Genomic DNA, 24840 nt, shown 5'->3' with positions numbered 1-24840 from the left:
TTTAAATAAAAAGTTAGTAAGAAAAACAGGCCACTTTACAATGGATAATTTAAACTGTAGATACCATATGTTTGTAGGGGACATAATGGTGAATTTGCAAGCTGTAGAGAAATATTTGAATGTTATGTTTTATTATTAAAGGGAATGGGATTTCTTCTTTAAATGTAACCTGGCAGATTAATTTGCATCCTTCTGTACCATCTATTTCCTTTTGTAAAAGACATCTTTTTATTGCTCCTCTTTTGTTAAACTCCTGAGTAACTTTTTTTTTTCCTTTTTCACTTGCCTAGATGGTAAGTAGAATCCACCCTCTAGTGGCCAAAAGCAACATTAAAAAAAAAAAAAAAAGACATAAGACAATATCTAAAACATTGTGAAGAGATTGATTTTTCTCAGTGTGACTAGTTTGTAACCCAGTCCTGAAGGCAATTCCAAGAGAAGGCTTTCAGAAATGTTTAGATCAACATGGTTAGAAAGATTACCCAGATGATGGACAAGTTTAAGGACAAAGGCCTTTAGACACCCAAGTGTTTCTGTTAAAGCAGGTTCACTGCCAAGTTCCCCTGGCTTCCAATGTCCTTCATAAGCACAGTCACAACCGAGCTGTCATCTTCCATATCGTCCCAGATTTTCTTAAATGTTTCTTGAGGGAGAATGCTAACCATTTTTAAGGAGTTAACTCAGGATAGTGGTCCTTTGGTTTTTACCATATATAAGAACTGTTTCCTTTCCAAATATAAATTAATTATGATTTACACTCAATACATCTACAGAAGTTACAGAATTTTTAACATCTTCAAAATTTTCTTTTCTACATATTAAAAAGTGTAATTCTTCTTTTAAAAAGCAATTTCTTTACTGACACTGCATTTATTATGATGTCTGTTCCCTGCATCTCAGAAAATCTCCTCTAATAAGCCTACTCGGTTCCCTTTATAGGCTATGGGAAATGTTCTTATCTTGCCACTGAAAAAATCTTTTAAAAAGTTAGGATTTTTCTAATATTACCTGTTTTCCTTACCGCCAATCAAGGGTTAAACATAAAGAATGGTCATCATTTCCCTTGTAATCAGTGGCATGATTTAGAGTTGTGATACTACAAATAAAATACCCATAAAGCATGTGTATTAGTCAAGGGTCTCTAGAGGCACAGAATTAATGGAATATATATATATATATATACACACACACACACACACATACACACACACACACACACACACTAAGTATTAAGTCGCAAGATCACAAGGTTGCACAATAGGCCGTCTGCAGGCTGAGGAGCAAGGAGAGCCAGTCCGAGTTCCAAAACTGAAGAACTTGGAGTCTGATGTTCGAGGGCAGGAAGCATCCAGCACGGGAGAAAGATGTAGGCTGGAAGGCTAGGTCAGAGTCTCTCTGAAAACGTGAAAAGTTTTTCTGAAAACTTCAGAAAAACGTGAAGTTTTTCTGCCTGCTGATATTCTAGTCGTGCTGGCAGCTGATTAGATGGTGCCCACCCACATTAAGGGTGGATCTGCCTTCCCCAACCCACTGACTCAAATGTTAACCTCCTTTGGCAACACCCTCACAGACACACCTAGAATCAATACTTTGTATTCTTTGATCCAGTCAAGTTGACAGTCAGTATTAACCATCAGTTCATCAGTATTAACCATCACAGCATGGATGATATTATCCCCTTATATCACACAGTAGCGTATCTCTGTTACGGAAAATTAAAAAACATGAATATACATATTTAAATTTATGAAAGAACCCCTTAACAAAACAATTGTCAATTTTGGAAAATGTTTTTCCAGGCCTTTTAATGCATGTTTGTGTAAAACAGGCTCTGGTAAAGAAAAGAACTCTTGTGTATTTATGTATGCAAAGGTTATTTGGCCCTCTGATTCCATTTTTCTAGCAAGTTCAATTTACCCAGTTTGATCAAGCATCTTCTATATTCATCAGCCTGTGTGCTAAGGAAATGAGAGGAGAACAGCCTGTTGTTAAAGAGAAAATGCAGAGTTTGGAATCAAATACTGAGCAGTGAGTCGAAGTTTTACTGCCAAGCAGGAAACCAGATCCGGCCCTGAGGTTAATCTCAGGGGATGGGGCTATGAAAAGGAAAAAGGGTAGGTTTTTAAAAGCCAAACATAAACAGGCTGTTTCGTATTGGAAAAATTTAGATCTTCGAGTTCCTGGGTAGTGAAATCTGGGCTAATCAGCCAGACACCATGTCAGTGCTGAGCTGGTGCTATCTCTAGTAAGCTGACCATGTGAAACAATGACTCAGAGTAATGGCGTCCTTAAGGGCTATGGTGATTAGGGCCTTTGCTGTGTCTGCAAAGTGAGCACCTATTTCAGAAGTATGGCACCCAGGTTGTCTTTTTAAATCATGTTTGCATCACAGGCCAGGTGGCCACACGTTACATCATGACGTGCTTATGCCAGGCTTTGTGCTTGATGCTTCCCTTGTGTTACCACCTCATGTGCAGTGCCAGGCCCATGTTCCCCTAAGGGGGGGCAGAAACCCCTCCTTTTATAAGTATCCTTTGTTGCCACAAGTGCCCATGAGTGGCCTTGATGGAAGATGTGACACACTGGCACTGAGCTGCAGCTGTATGCCGGATGGTCCAGTGATCCCCATCTAGAAATACTCTCAACACTGAGTTACAAAAAGTACTTCATAAAAAGGAAATGATGTCAAATACATTTTATTTTCATAAAGGAGGCAAGAATATGTATTTTACTTAGGAAGCAAGAATCCTGCTGTGTGCCATTGTCTCTCAAACTCTCACATTGTACCCCCAGCTCTCATATGCTCCGCCATCTTGGTGAGCCTCCAAGGGCAGTGCTCAAGGTGATTACGCCAGCTGGAGGCATCACTCTGCAGGGGCCCACAACATTTCTAACAGGGACCTTGCTAGCTGCTCAGTGTCATTCCATCACGTTTTGGACCAGTTTTTCTTTCTATTTTATCTTTTTGGGCTTTTCTCTTTCTGTGTCTCTTTCTCTTTCGTCTCTTTTCTCTCTCCGTCTCGATACCTCTAGGTCTCTCTTTTGCTCTTCCTCTCTCCCCCTCCCGTGCTCCCCTGATCCTGCTCTCTCTTTTTCTGCCCTCCCTCCACCTCTGACTTCTTGTGTCTTCTTACATGAGGTCTTTCTTTCTTAACTACAGTACAAACGAACTCCTCAGCAACTACTTCAGTGCTTGGCAATATAGTCAGATTTCAGCAAATACTCATTAAAATGAACTGTTTTTTTTTTTTTCCCCAAATCACTTCTGTTTTTCTGGGAGAAGCTATTGATTCTTTTTGTTCAATTAAGGTCTGCTCCTCCTGGAATATGGTTCTCTTCCATTCCATTCCCCTCCCCAGCCCCTTCCTTCTAATGAGATTCTGTTGTATTTCAAAATTCCTAGAAGAGAAATTGGCCCGTAGAAGGGGATTCAATAAATGTCAATTCCTGCACTCCTCTGAAAGAAATTGCAGTATGTCTGGATAAAATAAGCCAGGAACCTGGGCCTCCCCTTCCACCTCTCCTTCCTTCTCACCCTTCACATTCTATTCATTACCAGGTATTTCTATTTACTGTTTAGATGGCTCTTGACATTTATGTTCCACATGGCCCTGACACCACTCTCATCCCAACCATGATTTCCCGAGATGATTGCAGCAGCCTCTTCACTGATTTCTCCGCATTGATTCTTGCAGGTCTTATCCCCGTTCTCCGAAGGGTAGCTGGAGCAATCTCTCTGAAATGCAAATCTGATTTTTTATCCCCCCACCACCCACATTAAAGATACCACCAGGCCTGACACCTGCCTGTTTCTTTTCTTCTTCTTCTTCTTTTTTTTTTTTTTTGAGATGGAGTCTTGCTGTGTCACCCAGGCTGGAATGCAGTGATGCGATCCTGGCTCACTGCAACCTCCACCTCCCAGGTTCAAGCAATTCTCCTGCCTCAGCCTCCCAAGTAGCTGGGACTACAGGCACATGTCACCACGCCCGGCTGATTTTTGCATTTTTAGTAGAGATAAGATTTCACCATGTTGGTCAGGCTGGTCTCAAACTCCTGACCTCGTGATCTGTCCGCCTCAGTCTCCCAAAGTGCTGGGATTACAGGCGTGAGCCACCGTGCCTGGCCTGGTGTTCTTATTTCTTCTCTGCCCTTTGCTCTACGGTGGACTCCAACCCATGTCCAGAAGAAATCACAAGCCATGTCCCCTCCACCATGGGTCTTTTGCACCCACAGCTTTTCCTGCCTTGAATTTTCTCATCATTCTTCTGCACACCCCTCCCTTTTGGCTCACTCTCCCCTCATCCGGCCAGCCTCCCTGGGGCAAGGTCAGCTCTCCTGCATCTCCTCCCTCCTGGAACACCAGGCCCCTCATTGCTAATACTTCCGAGTTATGATTTTCCATTGACTTGAATGATTGATTGATGTTTTTCCCCTCATAAGCGCCCCCGTAAAGGCACTATATGTTTTTACTCACCAGATAGCCCCAGTGACTAGCACAGTGCCTGACATATAGCAGGAATTGAATAACTATTTGTTGACTTAAAGAATGAATAGATCGAGGAGGCAAATATGAGAAACAGAGAATTACCAACCTTCCCCATGTGGCTATTAAAGCCAGAGAGCCTCTGCACTGAGGGAGAATATAAACTCATGGTGTGAACAGTGAGGATATGATTTAGAGCTGGCTCTTTGTCATCCATCCCTTTGGAAGCCCAGGGAGGGAGGTGGAAATTTGTAGATGGCTCAATAACATAAATAATAAGGAGGTTTTACAGTCAAAAACTTTAATTTAGCCTCTCTCTTTAGTCCTTTCAATTTAATGTTAACAAAAATCACAGCAAGTGGATATATTGACTGATTTCGGTCTTTTGACATTTATTTTCTTTTCTGGCTGAGGTGCCATGAGCAATAAAAGGATAAGAAATTAGAGATTAAAGAAATAAGTAACATCCGCAGCTACTGTCCTCCACACACTAACGAATGTTTTGCATTGACTTACACAAGTTCCTCCATGTTCACAAATATTTTCTGGCTTTATTGTATGTGTTGTGTGTGTGTGACAGAAGCATGATTACTCAGTGAAAACCTGCACAGGTATCAATACCAGCAGGTTCGTTTAAACAAGAGCATCTGAACACTTAATAGGATTAATGTGAGCCCAGATTCTTGCCTCTGTTTTTATTTCTGTTCTTTAATCGATTTCTATTATGAACCTGCCAGCAACAAGAGAGGCTAAGGGAGATAGATGCACACACACACACACACACACACACACACACACACACACATACATGCACCCACACCTTTATTTCAAAGTTCCCTTGAAATAAAGCTCTATACAGCAAGATGAATGCATACTGTCCCACATTCCAGGGCGCCGAAGGGCTTTATGACCACCAGTGAGTTTAGCCAGAATTTGAAAGCTCACAATCATATTAATGTAATAGGATTATTTTATCTGTGTCCCACTTTTTTTTTTCTTTTTTTTTCTTTTTTTTGAGACTGAGTCTTGCTCTGTCACCCAGGCTGGAGTGCAGTGGTGCAATCTTGGCTCACAGCAAGCTCTGCCTCCCGGGTTCAGGCCATTCTCCTGCCTCAGCCTCCTGAGTAGCTGGGATTACAGGTGCCCGCCACCATGCCCGGCTAATTTTTTGTATTTTTAGTAGAGATGGGGTTTCACTGTGTTAGCCAGGATGGTCTGGACCTCCTGACCTCGTGATCCACCCATAGCAGCCTCTCAAAGTGTTGGGATTACAGGCGTGAGCCACTGCGCCGGGCCCCTATATCTTTAACGACTATGGGTGAGGTGGAATAGTTGATCTCCCAGGAACTGGCCTAGCCTTGAATCAGAAAGTCATGGGTTTTCACATTTTATCCACTGGCGCTGAAGAAGGGAAAACATCCTCTGAATTGTGACGCATCATTAAGGGAACCACTCTTCACAGCCCTGCACTCGCTTCAGCCTGACTATGAAGTAAAAACAAAAGCCCCAGACACCTTAAATTTACCCTTGCCTTGAATTCAGCCTGCACGAGGGGAGTGAGTGGCATGTCCTCCCTGTGGTTGTCCTGATCACAGCCCTGTGGTCTGCGAAGGTCCTGTTTGCCTGAGGCAGCAGGAAGCACGAATCGCCCTCCAGAGGTGATACTCACAGATGAGTCGCTGGGAGTTTGTTGCACGAAGTGTGAAAGCCGTCTGGCTGCAGCTCGAATCTTACAATTTTGGAGATTTTTGAGTGTGATGAGGGATGGGCGAGGGGAGGGAAAGTACTCCTGTGAGCAAACACAGTGTGGAGCCAGAGCCGGTGGGTCCTGGATTGATGTTTAAATGCTGTCTTGAGACAGTATTGAGAGGGAAGACCGTGCAAGGCCATGGAAGGCCTTGCCTTTTACTGGGGAGAGTAGGAATTGAGTGACTCTTGAGACCTTTGTGCAGCAGTGTCCTGTTCTGGAGCAGGTCAGGGTCTGTGGGGTGGAATTTGGGCTCCACCGTACCTTTGCTGAGCTGGTCAAGGCTGTAGGGCTGTGGTCTTTTCATCTGAAAAATAGGAAGAGCACTAGCTAGAAACCAGCTTCACCACATGGCTTGAGGCTTCATAGGGGCACAGAGGGGAGTCCTAATCCAAGGGCACAGCATTCAACAGGGTTCTCGTTAGCTCAAAAATCACCAGGCAGGGTCTCCCTTCTTACTCCCCTCTATCCCATTCACTTGCTATGAGCCAGTCCCAGATAAACCCAGGGCCTGTTTCCTTCTGTGGGATAGCAGTGCCGGAGAGAGTCACCCCATGGACTGTGTTACGTCAAACCCACAAGGGCAGAAGCCCCCCTCGGTATTGTCCAGAAATCCTTTTGCTCTAATGAATGAACTCTCACTCCTCACAATTTGAAACCCACATGTCCTCAAATCTCTTCAAGTTGCTTTCATTTTATAAAAAGGATCTAGGACAGTAGTTCTCAAAAGGGATTTTTGTCTTCCAGGGGACATATGACAATGACTGGGGACATTTTTGATCAATACAACTGGGAAGGATGGTGTTATTGGAATCTAGTGTGTAGAGGTCAGGAATGCGGCTCAACATTCTACAGTGCACAGGGAAGCTCCCAGCAATTATGATCTGGTCCAAAATACCAACAGTCTCGTGACTGAGAAACTCAGATTCTAGTTGCTAAGGACTAAATTAGGCCCCCCACCCAATTCATATGTTGAAGTTGTAACCTCCAATGTCTTTGGAGATAGAGCCTTTACAAAGGTAATTAAGGTTCAATGAGATTGTAAGGGTAGGGCTGTAATACAATCACACTGATGTCCTTATGAGAAGCAGAAGGACACCAGGAGCACTCACACACAGAGAAAAGGACACGTGAGGTCTCACAGAGAAGGCGGCCATCTGAAAGCCAAGGGGAGAGGCCTCAGGGGAAACCATACCTGTTGAGACCTTGACCATGGACTTCTAGCCTCCAAAACTCTGGGAAAATAAGTTTTTGTTTAATTCAACCAGTGCTATAGTGTTTTCATGGGAGCCCTAATAAACTAACACACTAGACAATGAGTTTGGAGACAACATGAGAAAGAAGGAAGAACACACAGGATTGACTACGTGACCTTGGGCAAATTTCTTTACCTCTCTAACTCTTAATTCATCATCTATAAATTGGGACGAGTCATGCCCACCACCTTGGGTTTTTATGAGAATTAAACAAATTAACACACCTAAAGGACCTGACACAAGGCAGATGCCACTAACTTGCTACTATACTGGGCGCTCCATACAGGTGGAGACCCCATTCTTTAGCTTTGTATGCAGTACCCAGGGCACCTGGAAGGTGCTGGAGCACCATAGAAACATTTTAAAAGTGCATCCAATCAATCGATAACATTTTGGGTGCTTATTCAACAATTTTACTTGTGTAGCCTTTTCTGAAACAGATATCACAGGTACAGCTGTGAACACTGCATTTGCAGACTCTTCCCTCAAGCTTATCCTGTAGTGGAAGAAGAGACATGATAATCAGTACAGAACTACAGTAAAAATAGGATTTCAGACAGTTACAAATACTATGATGGAAATCAGCTGAGTGTCATGATGAGTTGCTGGTGGGAAGAGCTGCTGTACATAGCATTGTCAGAAAACTATCGGAGGAAGTGATTTTTGTTGATGTTTTTGCTTTATGGATACAGATATTCTTTATTGGAGATTTACATTCCACTAGAGCTGTTGTTCTTGTGAAGTGGTTTTCTAAAATGATGAATAACTCTTGGTACAATCTTCTCTTGGTTTATCCAGTAGTACATTTTATGAAAACTCCGTATATCTTTTTTTTTTTTTTGAGATGTAGTCTCGCTCTGTCTCCCAGGCTGGAGTACAGTGGCACAATCTGGGTGCACCACAACCTCTGCCTCACAGGTTCCAGTGATTCATATGCCACAGCCTCCCAAGTAGCTAGGATTACAGGTGCCCGCCACCACGCCTGGCTACTTTTTGTATTTTTAGTAGAGATGGGTTTCACCATGTTGGTCAGGCTGGTCTTGAACTCCTGACTTCAAGTGATCCACCTGCCTCAGCCTCCAAAAGTGCTGGGATTATAGGTGTGAGCCACTGTGACAGGCTCAAAACTCAGTATATCTTAAAATGGTGCTATACATATAAAGAAGTTAGGTTTTAATTTTCACCTACATGAAGGTCCAGTGGAACAGTCCAATGTTGTGAAGAATGAGGAGGAATTCCTTGTTGTGGAAGAATATACAGGGCATTGCAATGTTTAATATCTTTGCCCCCTCTCACCCTCCTAAATTCCAGTAGAACCCTCCAATCATTGCGATGAGGATCACTCCCACCCCTAATTTCCTTAAACACCCTCTAAGGACTAGCACAGCCACCATTAAGAGCAATGGTTTTGAGGGTGTTCGTTGACCTCCTCATCTTCTAGTCCAGTGGTCATTCTTGCTCATTTGAACCTCTGACACTGCTAACCCACCTTCCTTGACATCCTTTCATCCTCTGGCTTCCATGACACTGCATGCCTTGGGCTTTTCTCCGCCTTTTTGCCCAATCCCTGTCTAGTGTCCTGATCTGGGTCTTTGTTCTCCACCTGCGCATCTGGTCTGACTTTGACCCCTTCTTTTTTCCCTTCCATTTTCTTCTTTAATGAAAACTTCAAAACCACTTCCAGGTGACTAATTCCCAAAGTGCTTTTTCTAAGCCATTTACACACATACTTCCAACTGCCACTTGGACCTGCCCAAGTGTGCCCAATCTAAACACGTCTAAAGTTCAACTGGTCTTCTTCTAAGCCTGTTTTTCCTCCTCTAAGCCTATTTTTCCTTTGGTGGTACCTCTTGGTGATAATGACTTCATCCACTCACTCAGCTAAACATGGCAGCCATCTCCACTGCTCTTTCTCACTCCCCCATCTGGTTGGTTGCTGTGCCCTGTCAATCTGAAAGAAACAATGGGAACTGATTATTCCAGAGCAAATCATGCAAAGATGGGAGCAATGCTGATAAAGATCAGTGCCTTGGAAGGGGCCACTCTAATCCCACCCTTTGATCTTTTATTTTATTTTTAAAAATTCTTTGGACTAGCCTATTTTTTTTTTTCCAGACCCTGGGCATGCTGCCCTGAGCTAATTTGTTTGCCCGAATTAATTATCAGCAGGGGGTGACAGCCTCATTTTCACAGAAGCCCTCTCTTCTGGAAGGAGTACCTTTTTGTTCCAACCGTCCGATTGAGGCTGCTTGGCACTGAGTATAAAGGGTGCCTTGACATTTCCATGAAGACATTTAAATGTTACCGTCTCTGAAGAAACAGTTTTAGAATATGAAAACTTTATCTTTTTTCCCCCCAAGGAAGAAAAACATCACCAGCTTAATTATCTCTGTAAAATAACTTCCTCATTTGCTTTTCATATTGCTAGTATAAAAAGATAATGATACTGTTTTCAAAAATGGAAACAATTATAGATGATCTTGCAAAACTTGCTTGTTTGATTTTTGTCTATTTAAATACCACCTCAATTCAGAGGTCAAAGAGGCATGCAGGGTTGTGGTTATATATTACCCTTCCATGTTGATTGTTAAAAGATCTCCTAGTAGGGCAAATGCAATTGAAAACGTGCTGCTGGTGATTGTACTCCATAGTAACCTCAAAAAGGTTCTTATATTAGGAGAAGCAAAAGACACTTAACTCTTTACACATACATGGATATATATGTATATATTTTTACCTCTCCCACTCTCTCTCTTTCCATATATATACACATATATATTTCATGTTGTATTTTTTTGCCACTATATATATATATATTTTATGTTGTGTATTTTTTACCCACTATATATATAGTAGGTAAAATATAGATATAGATATAGGTATATAGATAGGGGTAAAATACATGTATGTAATAGTGGTTATATATGTATGTAATAGTGGTTAAAAAATATATATGTATTTAATAATACATATATATTTATATATATAGTGGTAAAAAACACAGAATTAAACGTACCTCCCTAACAAATGTTTAAGTATACATTACAGTATTATTTGCCATACACACACTGTTTACCAGGCGATATCTAGAACTTACTCATCTTGCATAACGTCTTGCATAATTAAACAGCAGCTCTCCATTTTTCCCCTTCCACAGACCCTGGCAATCACCATCATTCTGCTTTCTGCTTCTGTGGGTTTGACTATTTTAAAAATACATCATATAGGTGGAACCATATAGTATTTGTCCTTCTGTGACTGGCTTATTTCATGTAATGTAATGTCCTGAAGGTTCATCCGTATTGTAGCACATGACAAGATTTTCTTCCTTTTGAAGGCTGAATAATATTCCATTGTATTACGTACCACTGTTGCTTGAGCTGTCCATTCTTCTGTCGATGGACATCAAGTTGCTTCTACTTCTTGGCTATTGTGAATGATGCTGCAATGAACATGGGAGTGCTAGTATCTCCTCCAGATCCTGTTTTCGATTCTTTTGGTTGAGTACCCAGCAATGGAATTGCTGGATCATGTGGTAGTTCTATTTTTTATTTTTTGAGGAACCACTATAGTTTTTCACAGCAGCTGTACCATTTTACCTTCCTACCAACAGTGCACAAAGGTTCCAATTTCTTCAAATCTGCCCCAACACTTGTTATTTTCTGTTTTTGTTTGTTTGTTTTGTTGTTTTTTTTTTATAATGGCCATCCTAACAGGTGTGAAGTGATATCCTGTTATGATTTTAATTTGCATTTCCCTGATTATTAGTGATGTTGGTTAGTGATGTTATTTTCATATGCCTGTTGGCCATTTGTATTATTTTGTACCATACATGACTGCCAACTCAAAATGGACTAAAAACTTAAACGTAAGACCTGGGAGTATGAAACTTCTGGAAGAAAACATAGGGGAAAAAACTTCATAACGTTGGCCTTGGGAATGACTTCTTGGATGTGATATCCAAGGTACAGGCAACAAAAGCACAAATACAAAAGTGGTACTTCAAACTTAAAAGCTTCTACATAACAAAGGAAACAATCAACAGCGTGAAAAGGCAACCTATGGAATGGGAGAAAATATTTGCAAACAGTACATTTGATAAGGGGTTAATATACAAAACTCTTGTTAAAAGAAAGAGCTTTCATTGAATCTAAATCAGGAATCAGCAAACTTGTTCTGCAAAGGGCCAGATAGTAAATGTTTAGGCTTTGCAGGCCATATAGTCTCTGTTGCAACCACTCAGTCCTTTGTTGTCGTGTGAAAACAGCCATAGACAATATGTAAATGCATGACTGTGGCTGTGTCCCAATAAAACTTTATTTGCAAAAACAGGCTGGGATAGATTTGATCCGTGGGCCATAGTTTGCTGACCCCCTGGTCTAGAACAGAGTTTCTCAACCTGGCTGTACTGTTATTTTTTCTGGATAGTCTTGTTGTGGGAGGCTGTCCCGGGCAGCCTCCTGTAGGACTGTAGGATCCTTAGCAGCACTCTTGACTCTACCTCCTAGATGCCAGCAGCAACCCCTCCCCGTACCTCCAGTTGTGACAAGGAAAAATGTCTCCAAACATTTTCAAATGTCCTTTGGGGGACAAAACTGCTGCTAGTTGAGTACCTCTTATCTATATGATGGAAATAATCTAATAAAGGATAATAGAAAGATTTCCCTAAAGTTACAAAAAGTAGGGTAACATACTGCTTTTCAGAAGAATTGAAAACTATAGTATATTTGTCTTAGGTAGGTCAAGGGCTCCTCAAAGGGGCCATTATCACAACCTAAATTTGGAAAGCTTTTCAAAAACAACTGAAATGACAACATATTTGAAAAGTGCTCTGTTAATAATGCAGATATGAGCTTAACCTACTTTTATGATAGGCACAAGAAACAAAACAGTTCAACATATTAGCATGTTCTAATGGGACTTCCTGAGTTTGAGAGTTGGTTGTGAGTTGGAAAGGCTAGGGAAAAGCTAGTAGTTCTAATTCCTACTTTGGTAAGGGTTTATTTTTTCTGCTTATCTGAATTCAGAACGAACACGGGCAGTGTGACTTTTGAAAACACTCATATGTTTTTCATTGTTTGGACAGGGCCGGACAAAAATGGCCTGGTTTCACTGCAAATTGGCAGTAACACATGTTTTCAAAAGTTGAAAACTGCATAACCCTCATGAGTGAATCTCAAAGAATGTTGTTTTCTTGTCCTTTAGAATAAACACCTGTTTTGCAAATAGGAGGGTAAAATCCATCTTTATCAAGAAATTGTGGGTTTATTTTTTCTTCACTCGCATTATGATTTATTTAGTAATTTAAACATTTAGGTACAATTTAAAATGCTATAATTTATATGATCATATCTTTAAACAAGCAATAACAACAAAAATACTCTCATATTTCATCAAGAATTTCAGTTAAGCATTTTGAGCTCATTTTCTTTTCTGACTTGAAAAGGAAATACAGATATATTTTTCTAATGTGGTTCTCACACTTTTTGTTTTGTTCTCTCTTTTTTTTTTTTTTTTTTGAGATGGAGTTTTGCTCTTGTTGCCCAGGCTAGAGTGCAGTGGTGCAATCTTGGCTCACTGCAACCTCTGCCTTCTGGGTTCAAGTGATTCTCCTGCCTCAGCCTACTGAGTAGCTGAGATTACAGGTGCCCGCCACCATGTCTGGCTAATTTTTTGTGTTTTTAGTAGAGACAGAGTTTCACTATGTTGGCCAGGCTGATCTCGAACTCCTGAGCTCAAGTGATCCACCTGCCTCAGTATCCCCAAGTGCTGGGATTACAGGCATGAGCCACCGCACCGAGCCAGGTTCTCACTCTTGAAGGGAGTTGTTTGCTCCTCCCCTGCTGTAAGTTCTGCTCACTCACTATCTCCAATGGCTGCAGCAGACACACTCAGTGACTGGATCACCCTAACACCAGCACCGTTGGACGCACTATGATGAAAATGTCATTGGATAAATGAAATCACTTCTTTTATACTTGGGATCATGAAAAAGTGTGATAAGAACAGGCTCTTTCTTCATAGCCTTCCCCCAAATCCACCTTTCAGCTTTACCCCAAGAGATCTAGCTCCTGAAATCCCATCTGTTTGTGCCATACTTTCTAATGAATACCCCCAACTGCCTTCCTTTCTGGCTGGTCCCACGTGGGTTGTAAATGGGATGCATTTGACAGCAGGCCTTTCTCTCTGTCCCTCAGGTTACCACGGCCTCTACTGCGAGGAGGAATATAACGAGTGCCTCTCCGCTCCATGCCTGAACGCAGCCACCTGCAGGGACCTCGTTAATGGCTATGAGTGTGTGTGCCTGGCAGAATACAAAGGTGAGAGGCTGCCTGGCCTTCCTGTGCCAGGAAGGCTCTAAATGACATCATGTATTTTTCAGTGTAAATGCATAAACCTCTAATTGGACCATGAATTGTTCAGAATAAAAATCAAATGCTGAAGCTGGCATGATTAATGGGTCCAAGGAGACCAATTTGCAAGCCTCTGGTTTCTTTCTGATGGACTGAGAAACAACCGTCTCCCCTGTCCTGTTCTTCGTGGATCCTCGCTCTCTTTTTTGTTGAATGTGTAAAAAGCTGAAAACAAAAAGTAATATTAAGATGGACTGTCAGACATAGGTCAGAGACCATGGGTGTGAAAAATGTGGAAGAGGAAGGATGCTGCCCTGTAAAGCTTCTTATGCAGAGATAGAATGCTGTGCTTTCTTGGAGAGGAGGCAGGTGGAGTCCCATGCATTGGCACATACGTTAAGCTTATTAAAAACAGGCGACATTGACAGATTGTTTCTAATGGGTGGACCCCGTTCTAACCCCTAATGTGCATAGCTCACTAAATCCCCCCAAAAACCTTATGAGGTGGATAGTAATGCTCTCCCCCTATAGCCCTGATCAGCATGGTTCCTAAAGCCCTTTCTCCCAGCGTCTCCGTTGGCCTCTGGCCACGTTTTGTGGATGGCAAGGCTTCCTGGAGCCCACATACCCTCAGATGGCCCTGTTCCAGGAGAGCCTATTTATCAGCTGTTGCACACATTTCTCTAAGCCGTAACTTCAGGGCCGGGTTTAGATTTTGGAATGCTTTTGTGGGCTCTATTTATAACCATTTCACTTAACTGCTTGCTCCTATTGCTGCTTGCTTGATGCCATCCACCTGCCTGGAGACCTTACGTTGCCCTCACCGTTGCTTCTCTTTGGATGAACCGACCTTTATTAGTAACCATTTTGGCAAGTCTCATGGCCTTATGGGCTACACTGAAAACTTGATTAAGCTCCTGGATAAAAGGGCTGAAGCTGGGCCAAGTCTTGACTTTGTGTTCCACAGATCTGATGCTTCTTTTGGAGTATGATGTTCGGTTAGAACCAAACTCCACTAACATCTACCAGGACACAACAGCAGATGTGCTGGCTTCATTCTCAGGCTTCTCAGTTCTGGGTCTATCTATCTATTACCTTTCTCTCTACATATCTTCAACCTCCTTCCCCCTTCCTCCTTGCCATGTCTATAAATGTTTTCATGGATTTCTTACTCTGAACAAATGAAGATTCTAGGAAGATGGCAGCTCACATTGACATTCAATATCCCTTATCCCTCCTGACTCTCTGGTAGGGATGGCTCAGTAAGGTAGATGACCCTGGATGGGGTCATCTGAAGATTTGGGGTCTTAAGAAACGGTATGTGTGCTAGGAGCCTTTGCTTACAACAAGAACAAGGGATGAGGGCTCCAGAGAGAACTGATGACTCAATGAACAGACGAGTCCAAAGAATCCTTCATCTTGTAGAGAGGAAGTACATGCTGTAATTGTGCTGCATCTGACCCTAGGAGGCAGAGGGGTATATTGATCTGATGGATACGGGCTGCCCTTTAAGGAAATTGCACAGTAGGCTGAGCTGCCCCCCACCCCGCCGCTTTTTTGTGGCCTTGAGAGGAGGAGGCCTCTGTCTGCCTCATGCCTTAGTACACAGGACCCCAGTGGCTGCCCATCCAGCACTGAAGGGGAATGTGTTATGTTGTCTGTCTCTGCCAAGATTTCCACCCTCTAGCCTGGCCAGTACAAGGAGCCCACACCGGCAACTCAGAGAGGGAGAAAAGTTTAGGGAAATAAAAACAAAAATTGCAACAACAGCTCTAAACATTCAAGAAAGGAAGTGAAAAAAGTCATGTATACTACTCAGAATTGAATTTGGTTCTGAATAAAAAGGAGGAACTAGTGCATGAGAGGTTCAGAGTATGAGGAAGTGGAAACCACGAGTGAAAAGACAGGAAACATGGAGAGAAGATTTGAGAGATCTGCTTCTGCCTGAGCGATGAGTGCTCCAGGAGAAGGAGCATGTGGAAATAGAAGCAGAATTCACTAGCTCCTAGAAGGAGGGGTCTGTGAGGTGAAGAAAGTCTTATTTTCTAATAGAATGGGCTCACAGGGCAGCAGTTGGATTAATGAAGGAGATGATACATAATTGGAGATTTCCTGGTAAAATTTGTAACTGCAAGGATAAAGAGAAATGTTTACAAGATTCTTCGAAGGGAACACAGGTTACATACAGAAGAAAGAGAATCAAACCAGCATCATACTGCCCCTCTCTATCATGAAGGTAAAGAATAGCAGAGCAGTGTTTCAGACTTTTAAATGAAAAGGACTAGGAGTTAAAGGGTTGTTTATATTTGAGGGCAAAAGAAAGATATTGACATACATTCAAGGATACAGAAAATACAGCACCCTATACCCTAAGATAAGTACCTTAATAAGCATCCCCACCAAATAGGAACTAAATCAAAACAAAGATATCCAGACAGGGGAAGATGGAGAATGGAAGGAAGAGGTTTATGCCTTTAAATGCAGGCATAAGTCTAAATAGATGATATTTATGTGATTGTGAATGGTAATATAATGGTGAAGGAAAGTCTCTTGAAAAAAGTAGATCTACATTCTGTATCAGCTGTCTATTGCTGCATAACAAATCAGTACCCAGTACTGGCTTAAAACAACATGCTTTTATTACCTAACAGTTTCCTAGGTCCAGGTGTGGCTTAGTCAATTCCCAGCTCAGGGGCTCACACAGGTGAAAGCCAGGTATTGACTGACTGAGCTCTCATCTGAGGCTTGAATAGTGAGACATCAGCTTCCAAGTCCCCTTAGGTTATTGGCAGAACTTGTATCCTTGTGGATGTAGGATTTGTGACAGCTTGCTCTTTGAAAGCCAGCAACTATGACAGAGCCCCCACTGCTTCCAGTCTTGAACTTTCAGGAAGGCCTGGATTTTTTTTGTGTGTGTGTGTGATGGAGTTTCACTCTCGTTGCCCAGGCTGGAGTGCAATGGTGCGATCTTGGCTCACTGCAACCTCTACCTCCCTGGTTCAAGTGATTCTCCTGCCTCAGCCTCATGAGTAGCTGGGATTACAGGCATTCACCACCATGCCCGGCTAATTTTGTGTTTTTAAGAGAGACAAGGTTTCTCCATGTTGGTCAGGCTGGTCTTGAACTCCTGACCTCAGGTGATTCACGCGCCTCGGCCTCTCAAAGTGCTGGGATTACAGGTGTGAGCCACCGCACCCAGCCTGGACCCTGTAAAAGGTCTCACCTGGTTAGGCCAGGCCCACCTGGGAGGAACTCAAAGTCAACTGATAGGAACCTTAATTGCATCTTCAAAACCTCTTAACTACAATTTACTCTTGGTTGGAAGCTCACACTCAAGGGGACGGAATTACACAAGGGTGTAACTCACTAGGGGTCACCCTAGGCTGTGTCTACCACTCTTGCTCTTAAGGAAAAATTTCAATAAGCATAGTGGTTTCATATTATTTAAAACAAAGCCATGTGTTGAAGGGGGTGAGGATAGGAAACATTAAAAGGCATACAAGTGTGTTAAAGATTTCAATCCTGGCTGGGTGTGGTGGCTCGCACCTGTAATCCCAACACTTCAGGAAGCTAAGGTGGGCAGATCACCTGAGGTCAGGAGTTCGAGACCAGACAGTGAAACCTCGTCTGAACTAAAAATACAAAAATTAGCCAGGTGTGGTGGCAGGTGCCTGTGATCTCAGCTACTCGGGAGGCTGAGGCATGAGAATTGCTTGAACCTGGGAGGTGGAGGTTGCAGTGAGCCGAGATCACACCACTGCACTCCAGCCTGGATGACAAATCCAATGGGCAGGTACAGTGTTTACTCAATTTTAGTATATTTATAAAGACATTTAGGTTTAGGTTTAAATAAGGCTGCTGAAAACAGGGAGGTAAACCCTAGCAATGTAGCAGTAAATGGTAGAACTTGTAAGCTAAGAGTGGTGGGGACATGGGGAGGGTAAGTAGAAGGAATTAAAGGAGAGACAGGAGGAGATAATCATGCTCTTCTGCCCAGAGGAAGAGTGAGGGGAAGTGAGAGGCCACATGATCCTGTGCTTTTCCCTCTGTGGGGTGATGGACATTCTCCCCGTTTTGGAAATATTTTTGCCAATATATATTTACATATAGTATGTGTAATATGTAAATATTACAGATGGATGCATTTCAATTCCTAGCTAGTACTTACCTGGAGTTAGAACTTGGATAGGTAGTATTTTAGGGATAAAGTTAAGCTTTAACTTTTTCCTTTACATATATACTTTTTAAGTGGTAATTTTTACTGCTTAATATTAATATTAATATTTTTTAAACTATATATAGTTTTTATATTTTTAGGAGGATATATGTAACTATATATAACACTATATATATAACACATACACACTCTTTCTCTATATATACGTATATACATATCCTCCTAAAAAGAATGAGTGCAATAGGGAGTCAGCCAAATATATAGCTGAGAACATTTTGAAAAAGGAAAAAAAGGCCAGGGGTGGTGGCTCACACCTGTAATCCTGGCACTTTGGGAGGCTAAGGCTGGCAGATAATGAGGTCAGGAGTTCGAGACCAGCCTGACTAATATGGTGAAACCCTGTCTCTACTAAAAATACAAAAATTAGCCAGGTGCTGTGGCACACGCCTGTAGTCCCAGCTACTCAGGAGGCTGAGGCAGGAGAATCACTTGAACCCAGGAGGCGGAGCTTGCAGTGAGCTGAGATCGTGCCATTGCACTCCAGCCTGGGCAACAGAGCAAGACTCCATCAAAAAAAAAAAAAAAAAAAAAAGTTAAAGAAAAAGAAAAGCAATGAGGGGAACTTCTGCCAGATGTTAAAAAACCCATTATAGGCCTGGCATGGTGGCTCACACCTGCAATCCCAGCATTTTGGGAGGCTGAGGCAGGCAGATCATGAGGTTAGGAGATCGAGACCATCCTGGGTTAGCTAACATGGTGAAACCCCATCTCTACTAAAAAAATACAAAACAAATTAGCCGGGCATGGTGGTGGGTGCCTGTAGTCCCAGCTACTCGGGAGGCTGAGGCAGGAGAATGGCGTGAACCCGGGAGGCGGAGCTTGCAGTGAGCTGAGATCACGCCACTGCCCTCTAACCTGGGCGACAGAACGAGACTCCGTCTCAAAAATAAAAAACCAAAAAAAAAAAAAAAAAACCACAGCAAAAGAAACTGTTACAATGCTACCATTATTGTTACATTCATATATTACCCCTGCAAGAATGGACAGATAACCAAAACTGAAGAATGGCCCAGAAACCATTGTCAATAATAATAATGTATGACTCTTAAAGAGGAATTGTTAGGAATGAGAAGGGAATTCTTTTTAAATAAGTGCTTCTAGAAAAACTGGACTGCTAAAGAAAAAAAAAGTTCTTGCAATTCTAAGTAAATTCCGTATAAATAATAATTTTAAAAACCTCTTCTTTGACTTCTTTGTGTCCCCCTCTGCTTAAAGTCCCTTTCTTCCCTTTTGCTTTTTCAACCATGGCTCTTGGCCCTTGTCCATATCATTCCACTAGAAGAGGTTTCAGGACAATTCATGATGAAGTAATTGAAGTCATTTGGTGAAATCTATGAAGCCTCCCCTTCCACTTCTGACTCAGCCAGTGTTCCCGTCCCTTTACCCCACTGGGCCCTGAGGTCCCTCCTGCATGTCGCCTTGCTGTGTCTTCTGCAACTTCATTCCTGACCAGGTTCTCCTCTCTGCCTTCACTAAGTCTTGGTCTCCCAGACGCTGTGAATGACGTGGGTCTCCAGGCCCCTTTCTCTCTCCCTCCTCTTTGCTTTCATCCACTCCTATGACTGTATCCGCTGTCCGAAATGTTGACCCCCAAACAGATGCGGCTTCTTCCTCCTTTAACTCTCTCAGTATTTTCTTTATATTTTCCATGACAATTATGTTTAGCCTTGTATTAAATTCTTTTTGCTTTCAGACTTTCTTCTTCCCTACACTACATCATAAGCTCTGGAAAGACAGTGACTACATAGCTTCTTTTTCATTTTAAATTCTCTACAGCTCTTCCTGTGGTGGCTTGCACAGAACAAATGCTTGATGGCTACCTTTACTTGAGTTAGAACTACTGTTTAACCCATGAATTAAGTGAAGGAAACCAACTTAAACATTTTCATGGAATGTAAATCTCCACTGTAGATCACGGAATTGTTAGAAAGCAAAATTCATGGAGGGCTTCTGGGTAACCCATCTTCAGACAATCCAAAACACTGCTGCGTCCTTCCAAAGTAGTTCAAGGCTGGTTTATGATGGAACTTCTAAGACTTTGTTTAGTGTTCATACCTCATATTGTCAAAAGGTCAAGGAACAGCCCCATAGTGATTGATTTTTACTTCTAGAAGATCCAATGAAATGATCAACAATATATGTATTTGAAATTTTTGGCGATAACGTTTAGAAAAAAACTTTGATAGTTCATTATGAAAATAACATAACAATAACAAATATTTAGAAGAAAAGAGAAAATTCATAATTACTCATGTTTTTACAACATAACATGAGCCATAACAATCTGTGTTGCTTCCATTCTGTTTTTAGTATCCATGTTTTTACTGTTAAATAATTGAGTATACCTACAATTTTATATTGTTCTGCTCACTCATAATAGGGTATTATGCTTGATTTATATATTGCTAGGAAGTCTTACTAGTTTTATTTTAAGTGGCTTTGTAATGTTCCCATGAGGGAATACTTATCCATTGCCTTGTTGTTGCATCTGATGTGGGGCTATTACAAATATTTCTGGAATTAACATCTTTATATTTTCATACTTTCTGGATTTCTTTCAAGGGGTAGAGTCTCAGAAATGAGATCACTGGATTATAGATTTAATTACATTGTACATTGTACCTACTTTTCTTTTTTTTTGGCAATGGTGTCTTGCTCTGTCACCTAGGCTGCAGTGCAGTGGCACTGTCGTGGCTCACTGCGACCTCTGTCTCCTGGGTTCAAGCAACTCTCCTGTCTCAGCCTCCTGAGTATCTGGCATTACAGGTGTGTGCCACCATGCCTGGCTATTTTTTGCATTTTTAGTAGAGACGGGGTTTCACCATGTTGGTCAGGCTGGTCTTGAACTCCTGACCTCAAGTGATCTGCCCGCGTTGGCCTCCCAAAGTGCTGGGATTACTGGCATGAGCTACTGTGCCCGGCCTGTACCTACTTATTTATTTTTAAAGGCTACAGAAATTTTAATGGAAAGGACGAGAACTCCTTCTTTGTTGGATAAAGTTATTTCCTTTGCTAGATTCTATTTAGCCAGGGAACAAGAATTTCTGGTTGTTTTGTGCACCTAGCCCTTTCAAGTACTGTGATAAATATAAAAAGGATAAGTCACAGTTTCTTCCTTCGTTGGGCTATTATTCAACCAGATGAGCAGACTGAGTGACACACAAGAATAATAAGGCTAAAGTTGAGATGTCAATTGTAATTTCTGAGATGGTTTAGAAAATGTTGAGATCTGTAAAGATTGAAATACTGGAAAAAGTTTTCATAGGGGAACCAAGTTTGGATGAAATGAGACGATGTCTTAAAGTAAATATTAAGTGTAATAACACTTCTTTACTGGCTTAGTTTCCTGGAGATAAAATAATCATTTTCATTTTTCAAATATTAATTGTAACTAAATTTGTTACGATAACAAAGACTTATAATTGGTGTAGTGCTTTTTGAATTCTAGCTTATTTCAATTCTAAAATTAACTTCTGTAAAGAACCCTGTTGGAATCAAAGTCTTTTCAGAAACATTTCTTCTCCATCCCTTAATATGAAAAGTATGAATTTTTATTAGTTTTGACTGAATTATAGTTTATTTTTGCTTGAGACTAAACATCAGTTTTGTAATAGTGCGTGCTGCGTCCTCTGCCAATGGGTGATGCATGTGTCATTCCACAGACTTAGTTTGAAGTGTGGACCTGGTTTTCTCTGACAAAATAGGGTGTTTTTGAGGCAGATTTGGAGTTTGGAATCTCTCCTCTGGCAGCCTCACCTGTGTGTCAGCCAAAGTACACTGGCCGTTGCCCCTCTTGAAAGGATAGGATTCCGGTGCTAGGTCCATAATTTCTTCCACGCATTATGATACGGCCTCTGTTCTACAGGACTTGAGAGATTTGTGGGAGAATCAGTCAGGAGAGCAGATAAGTTATGATTTGGCACAGTGACCTCCCTGATCGTGACAGTCCTGGCATGCTCTCAAGGCACAATGGTGGAAGAATGTGGTCTGTGTTGAGAAAATCAAGGTTCAGCTTTGCAAAGAGAGGGCATTTGGATTGGGAATTGAGAGATTAGTTAAATATGCGGAGATCAGGTTGGGGGAAGGGTATGAAAGAAGGTGACTCCTCAGAGGAAACAGGATGCCCAAGACTGGATGTTTTCTGGGAATGGGAGTGGTGAGGAGGTCAGGAAGAGGGGGCCTAGGGACCTCCAGAGGAGAAGGGTTTGAGTGGAGACACCTTGGCACATCAGTAGTGTCCATGATTGTCAGTTCTCTGTGTTTAATGTTTCTAAAAAGACTTTTAGCTCAGAGTTGTTCAGCTCGAATGACAAGCTGAGCAATATGACAAATATATTTTATATAGGGATTAACAAGGTTTACGATAGAGAAATGTGAGTCACCAAAGTGCTCTCCAGGGACTTTTAACACCATCTTGCTCCTCCATAATCAGGTTTCTGTGAAGATTAGCTTTTGTCCAGTCTTGCTGCCAGGAAACTCTCAATAGACGCTTAAGGGACCAAATGTCTTACCATTTGAAAAATAAAATTAAGAAGGGAAAAAAGTATTGCCTCCCCACCCTCCACAAAAGAGCCATCCATCCAAACAAAAACCCCAAACACCCAGAAGATTGAAATTGCTTATTATCAAGTCTATTTTGTTGAAGACTTTAAATAAAAGGTAAGATGCTTAAATATTTGGCCTAGAATTTGCTTTTCAGTCTTGTTTTTAAAATGTGGTAGTTTGTGTGCTAACATGTTAGTGATGTTAATGTATTACTAGAAACCCAGTGACAATCATTTGATTTCTTTGACTTCAGGTCTAATGGAAATGTTTTCTAGGCTTCAGGCACCTCTGAACATTGGTGGTGGGTGTATGTCCCACTACAACCAAAAGACTATTTTGACACTTGGCTCCCGTTGATCAGCCCAATGGGAACTTGTAAATATGTGAGTCTTTGTGTTGCAATAAACATTTTGAAGCAGAAAAGGCTCTTCTGCTTTTTATTCTTTCAATTGAGCCCAGTCTACTTGTGAATCAGTAGGAAAGTAAAAATAGAGACTCCTGGGAGAAGAGGCCATACACACCCAAATGAAGAAGAATGACTAGATTTATGCTAATCTCAACACTATTTTGATATTTTATGTTACCATGCAACCTGGGTTAGGGAAGAAGAAAGTTGAGGAGGCTCATTCAAGTCCCTGGAGACAGAGGAAACTAAGACATGGCTGCAGGAGGCATGAGGCATGAGGCAGTGGGATCACAGGGGTGGTCTCAGAAAGGAAAGAAAGGCAAAGATCTGAAAGATGCTTCAGAAAAATACCAGGCAGAACACTGTTGATGGCTTGGCTAGAAGGAGCAAAGGATGAAAAAGAATTACAGGTCATTTATTCTAAAATTTGAGCTTTACCTGGCTCAAATAAGTCAAATAAGTCATTAGTGTGAATATAGACAGGAAGTTCCATTTCTATTTTCTCTTACTTCCTTTCCTCCTTCCTGAGCCCTACTTCTTAAGGCATTGAGAAAGAAATAAGGGAAAAGCCCAGCAAGGATGATTTCAGCGCCTGAAGGATGAGTCACTGGGTGTGGCAGTCCCCTGCACAACATGAGCTAAGTAATGAAGTGCAGAGAAAATTAAGTAAATACCATTCAGTTACTATTTGCTTTATGCATATTTTTCTTGAGGCTGTTGGGAAGTGTGAGCATATCATTATGTACATTCTTAGGCAAGACAGAATGTAATTTATCTTTCTCTCCAAGGGGTGGGGGATAGGGGAAGGGAGAGAGGGAGGAGGAGAGAGAGAGACACACACACTAATCTATTCATCCATCTTGGCATCCAGTGTAACACCAGCAGACATCCCACCTTTCAAATAGCATTAGATTTTTAAAGTTTTTAATAAAATTATAAAAGAATAGATATTTGTTAAAAAGGTGCCAATAATGTAGAAATACACAGATGTGAAAATCAAAGTAATCAAGTCTCCTAGAAGTAATCCAGTCCCACTTAAGGCATTTGCATACATACATGCACACACAGTCTTTTAAAAAAAAAAAACGTAAATGAGAAACTTTCCGTTTTACTTTACAGATTTTTTTTTTAAATGTCTCTTCTTTGTTAAAGGAGTGCTGAGCTCCATGGAGATTTATTTCCACAGTCAATTCAGGGTCACTCTCAACAGCCTACTTAGCAAACACAGACTCTGGGATGGGATTACGGGCAGGTTCAAATCTCAGCTCCTTTCCTACCAGGCTTGTGATCTTGCACTCTTTCCTCAGTTTCCTCATCTGTAAAATGGGGGAATAGGGATAATTGTCTCATAGTGTTGTTGTGAGGAATAAATTAGACATAAAGCATGCAGTGATGTCTTTGAGAATGAAGTCTAAGTATCACGCAGCTTCCCCTCTCCTCTGCAGTTCTTCAAAGTAGAACTGGGGCTCACTTTAATATCTGATTCCAAATCTTCACTTTCAGGTTGCTAATATTATATTTTATCAAGGTCATCTAGATATTTTCTGTTTCTTTTGGAGACTTATAAACCATTTGCTATTGATTAATTTATCTTTCAGCCTTTTAACTTTCTGTTCCTCAGGCTTTGGGAACACGTAGGCAGAGAAAGTACAGCTAAAAGACTATGGTGGGACTTATGGACAGTGATCGAATGTGTTACTTTCTCATAAGGCATCTTTTTACAACAATCTAAAGCCATGAGTGGGCACATGTGTATACACTCACCCACCACACCCACGCTGGGAATCTCCCTTGCTTTGTTCCAGAGTGTTCC

General features: G+C 41.6%; 1 protein-coding gene across 2 annotated transcripts in view; it reads left to right on the top strand.

Moving 5' to 3' along the window:
* The window catches only part of DNER (delta/notch like EGF repeat containing), a 367845-nt gene that overhangs the window by 293009 nt on the left and 49996 nt on the right, over window positions 1-24840 (top strand). For both annotated transcript variants that reach the window (XM_065526197.1, XM_045367826.2), the window contains one exon: window positions 13684-13806. In XM_065526197.1, coding sequence (XP_065382269.1) covers window positions 13684-13806 — 123 coding nt within the window. The remainder of the gene's footprint in view (window positions 1-13683; window positions 13807-24840) is intronic.

The sequence above is a fragment of the Macaca fascicularis genome, chromosome 12, assembly GCF_037993035.2.
Source record: "Macaca fascicularis isolate 582-1 chromosome 12, T2T-MFA8v1.1".
NCBI classification, from domain to species: domain Eukaryota; kingdom Metazoa; phylum Chordata; class Mammalia; order Primates; family Cercopithecidae; genus Macaca; species Macaca fascicularis.
This window is presented reverse-complemented; position numbering and strand designations above follow the sequence as displayed.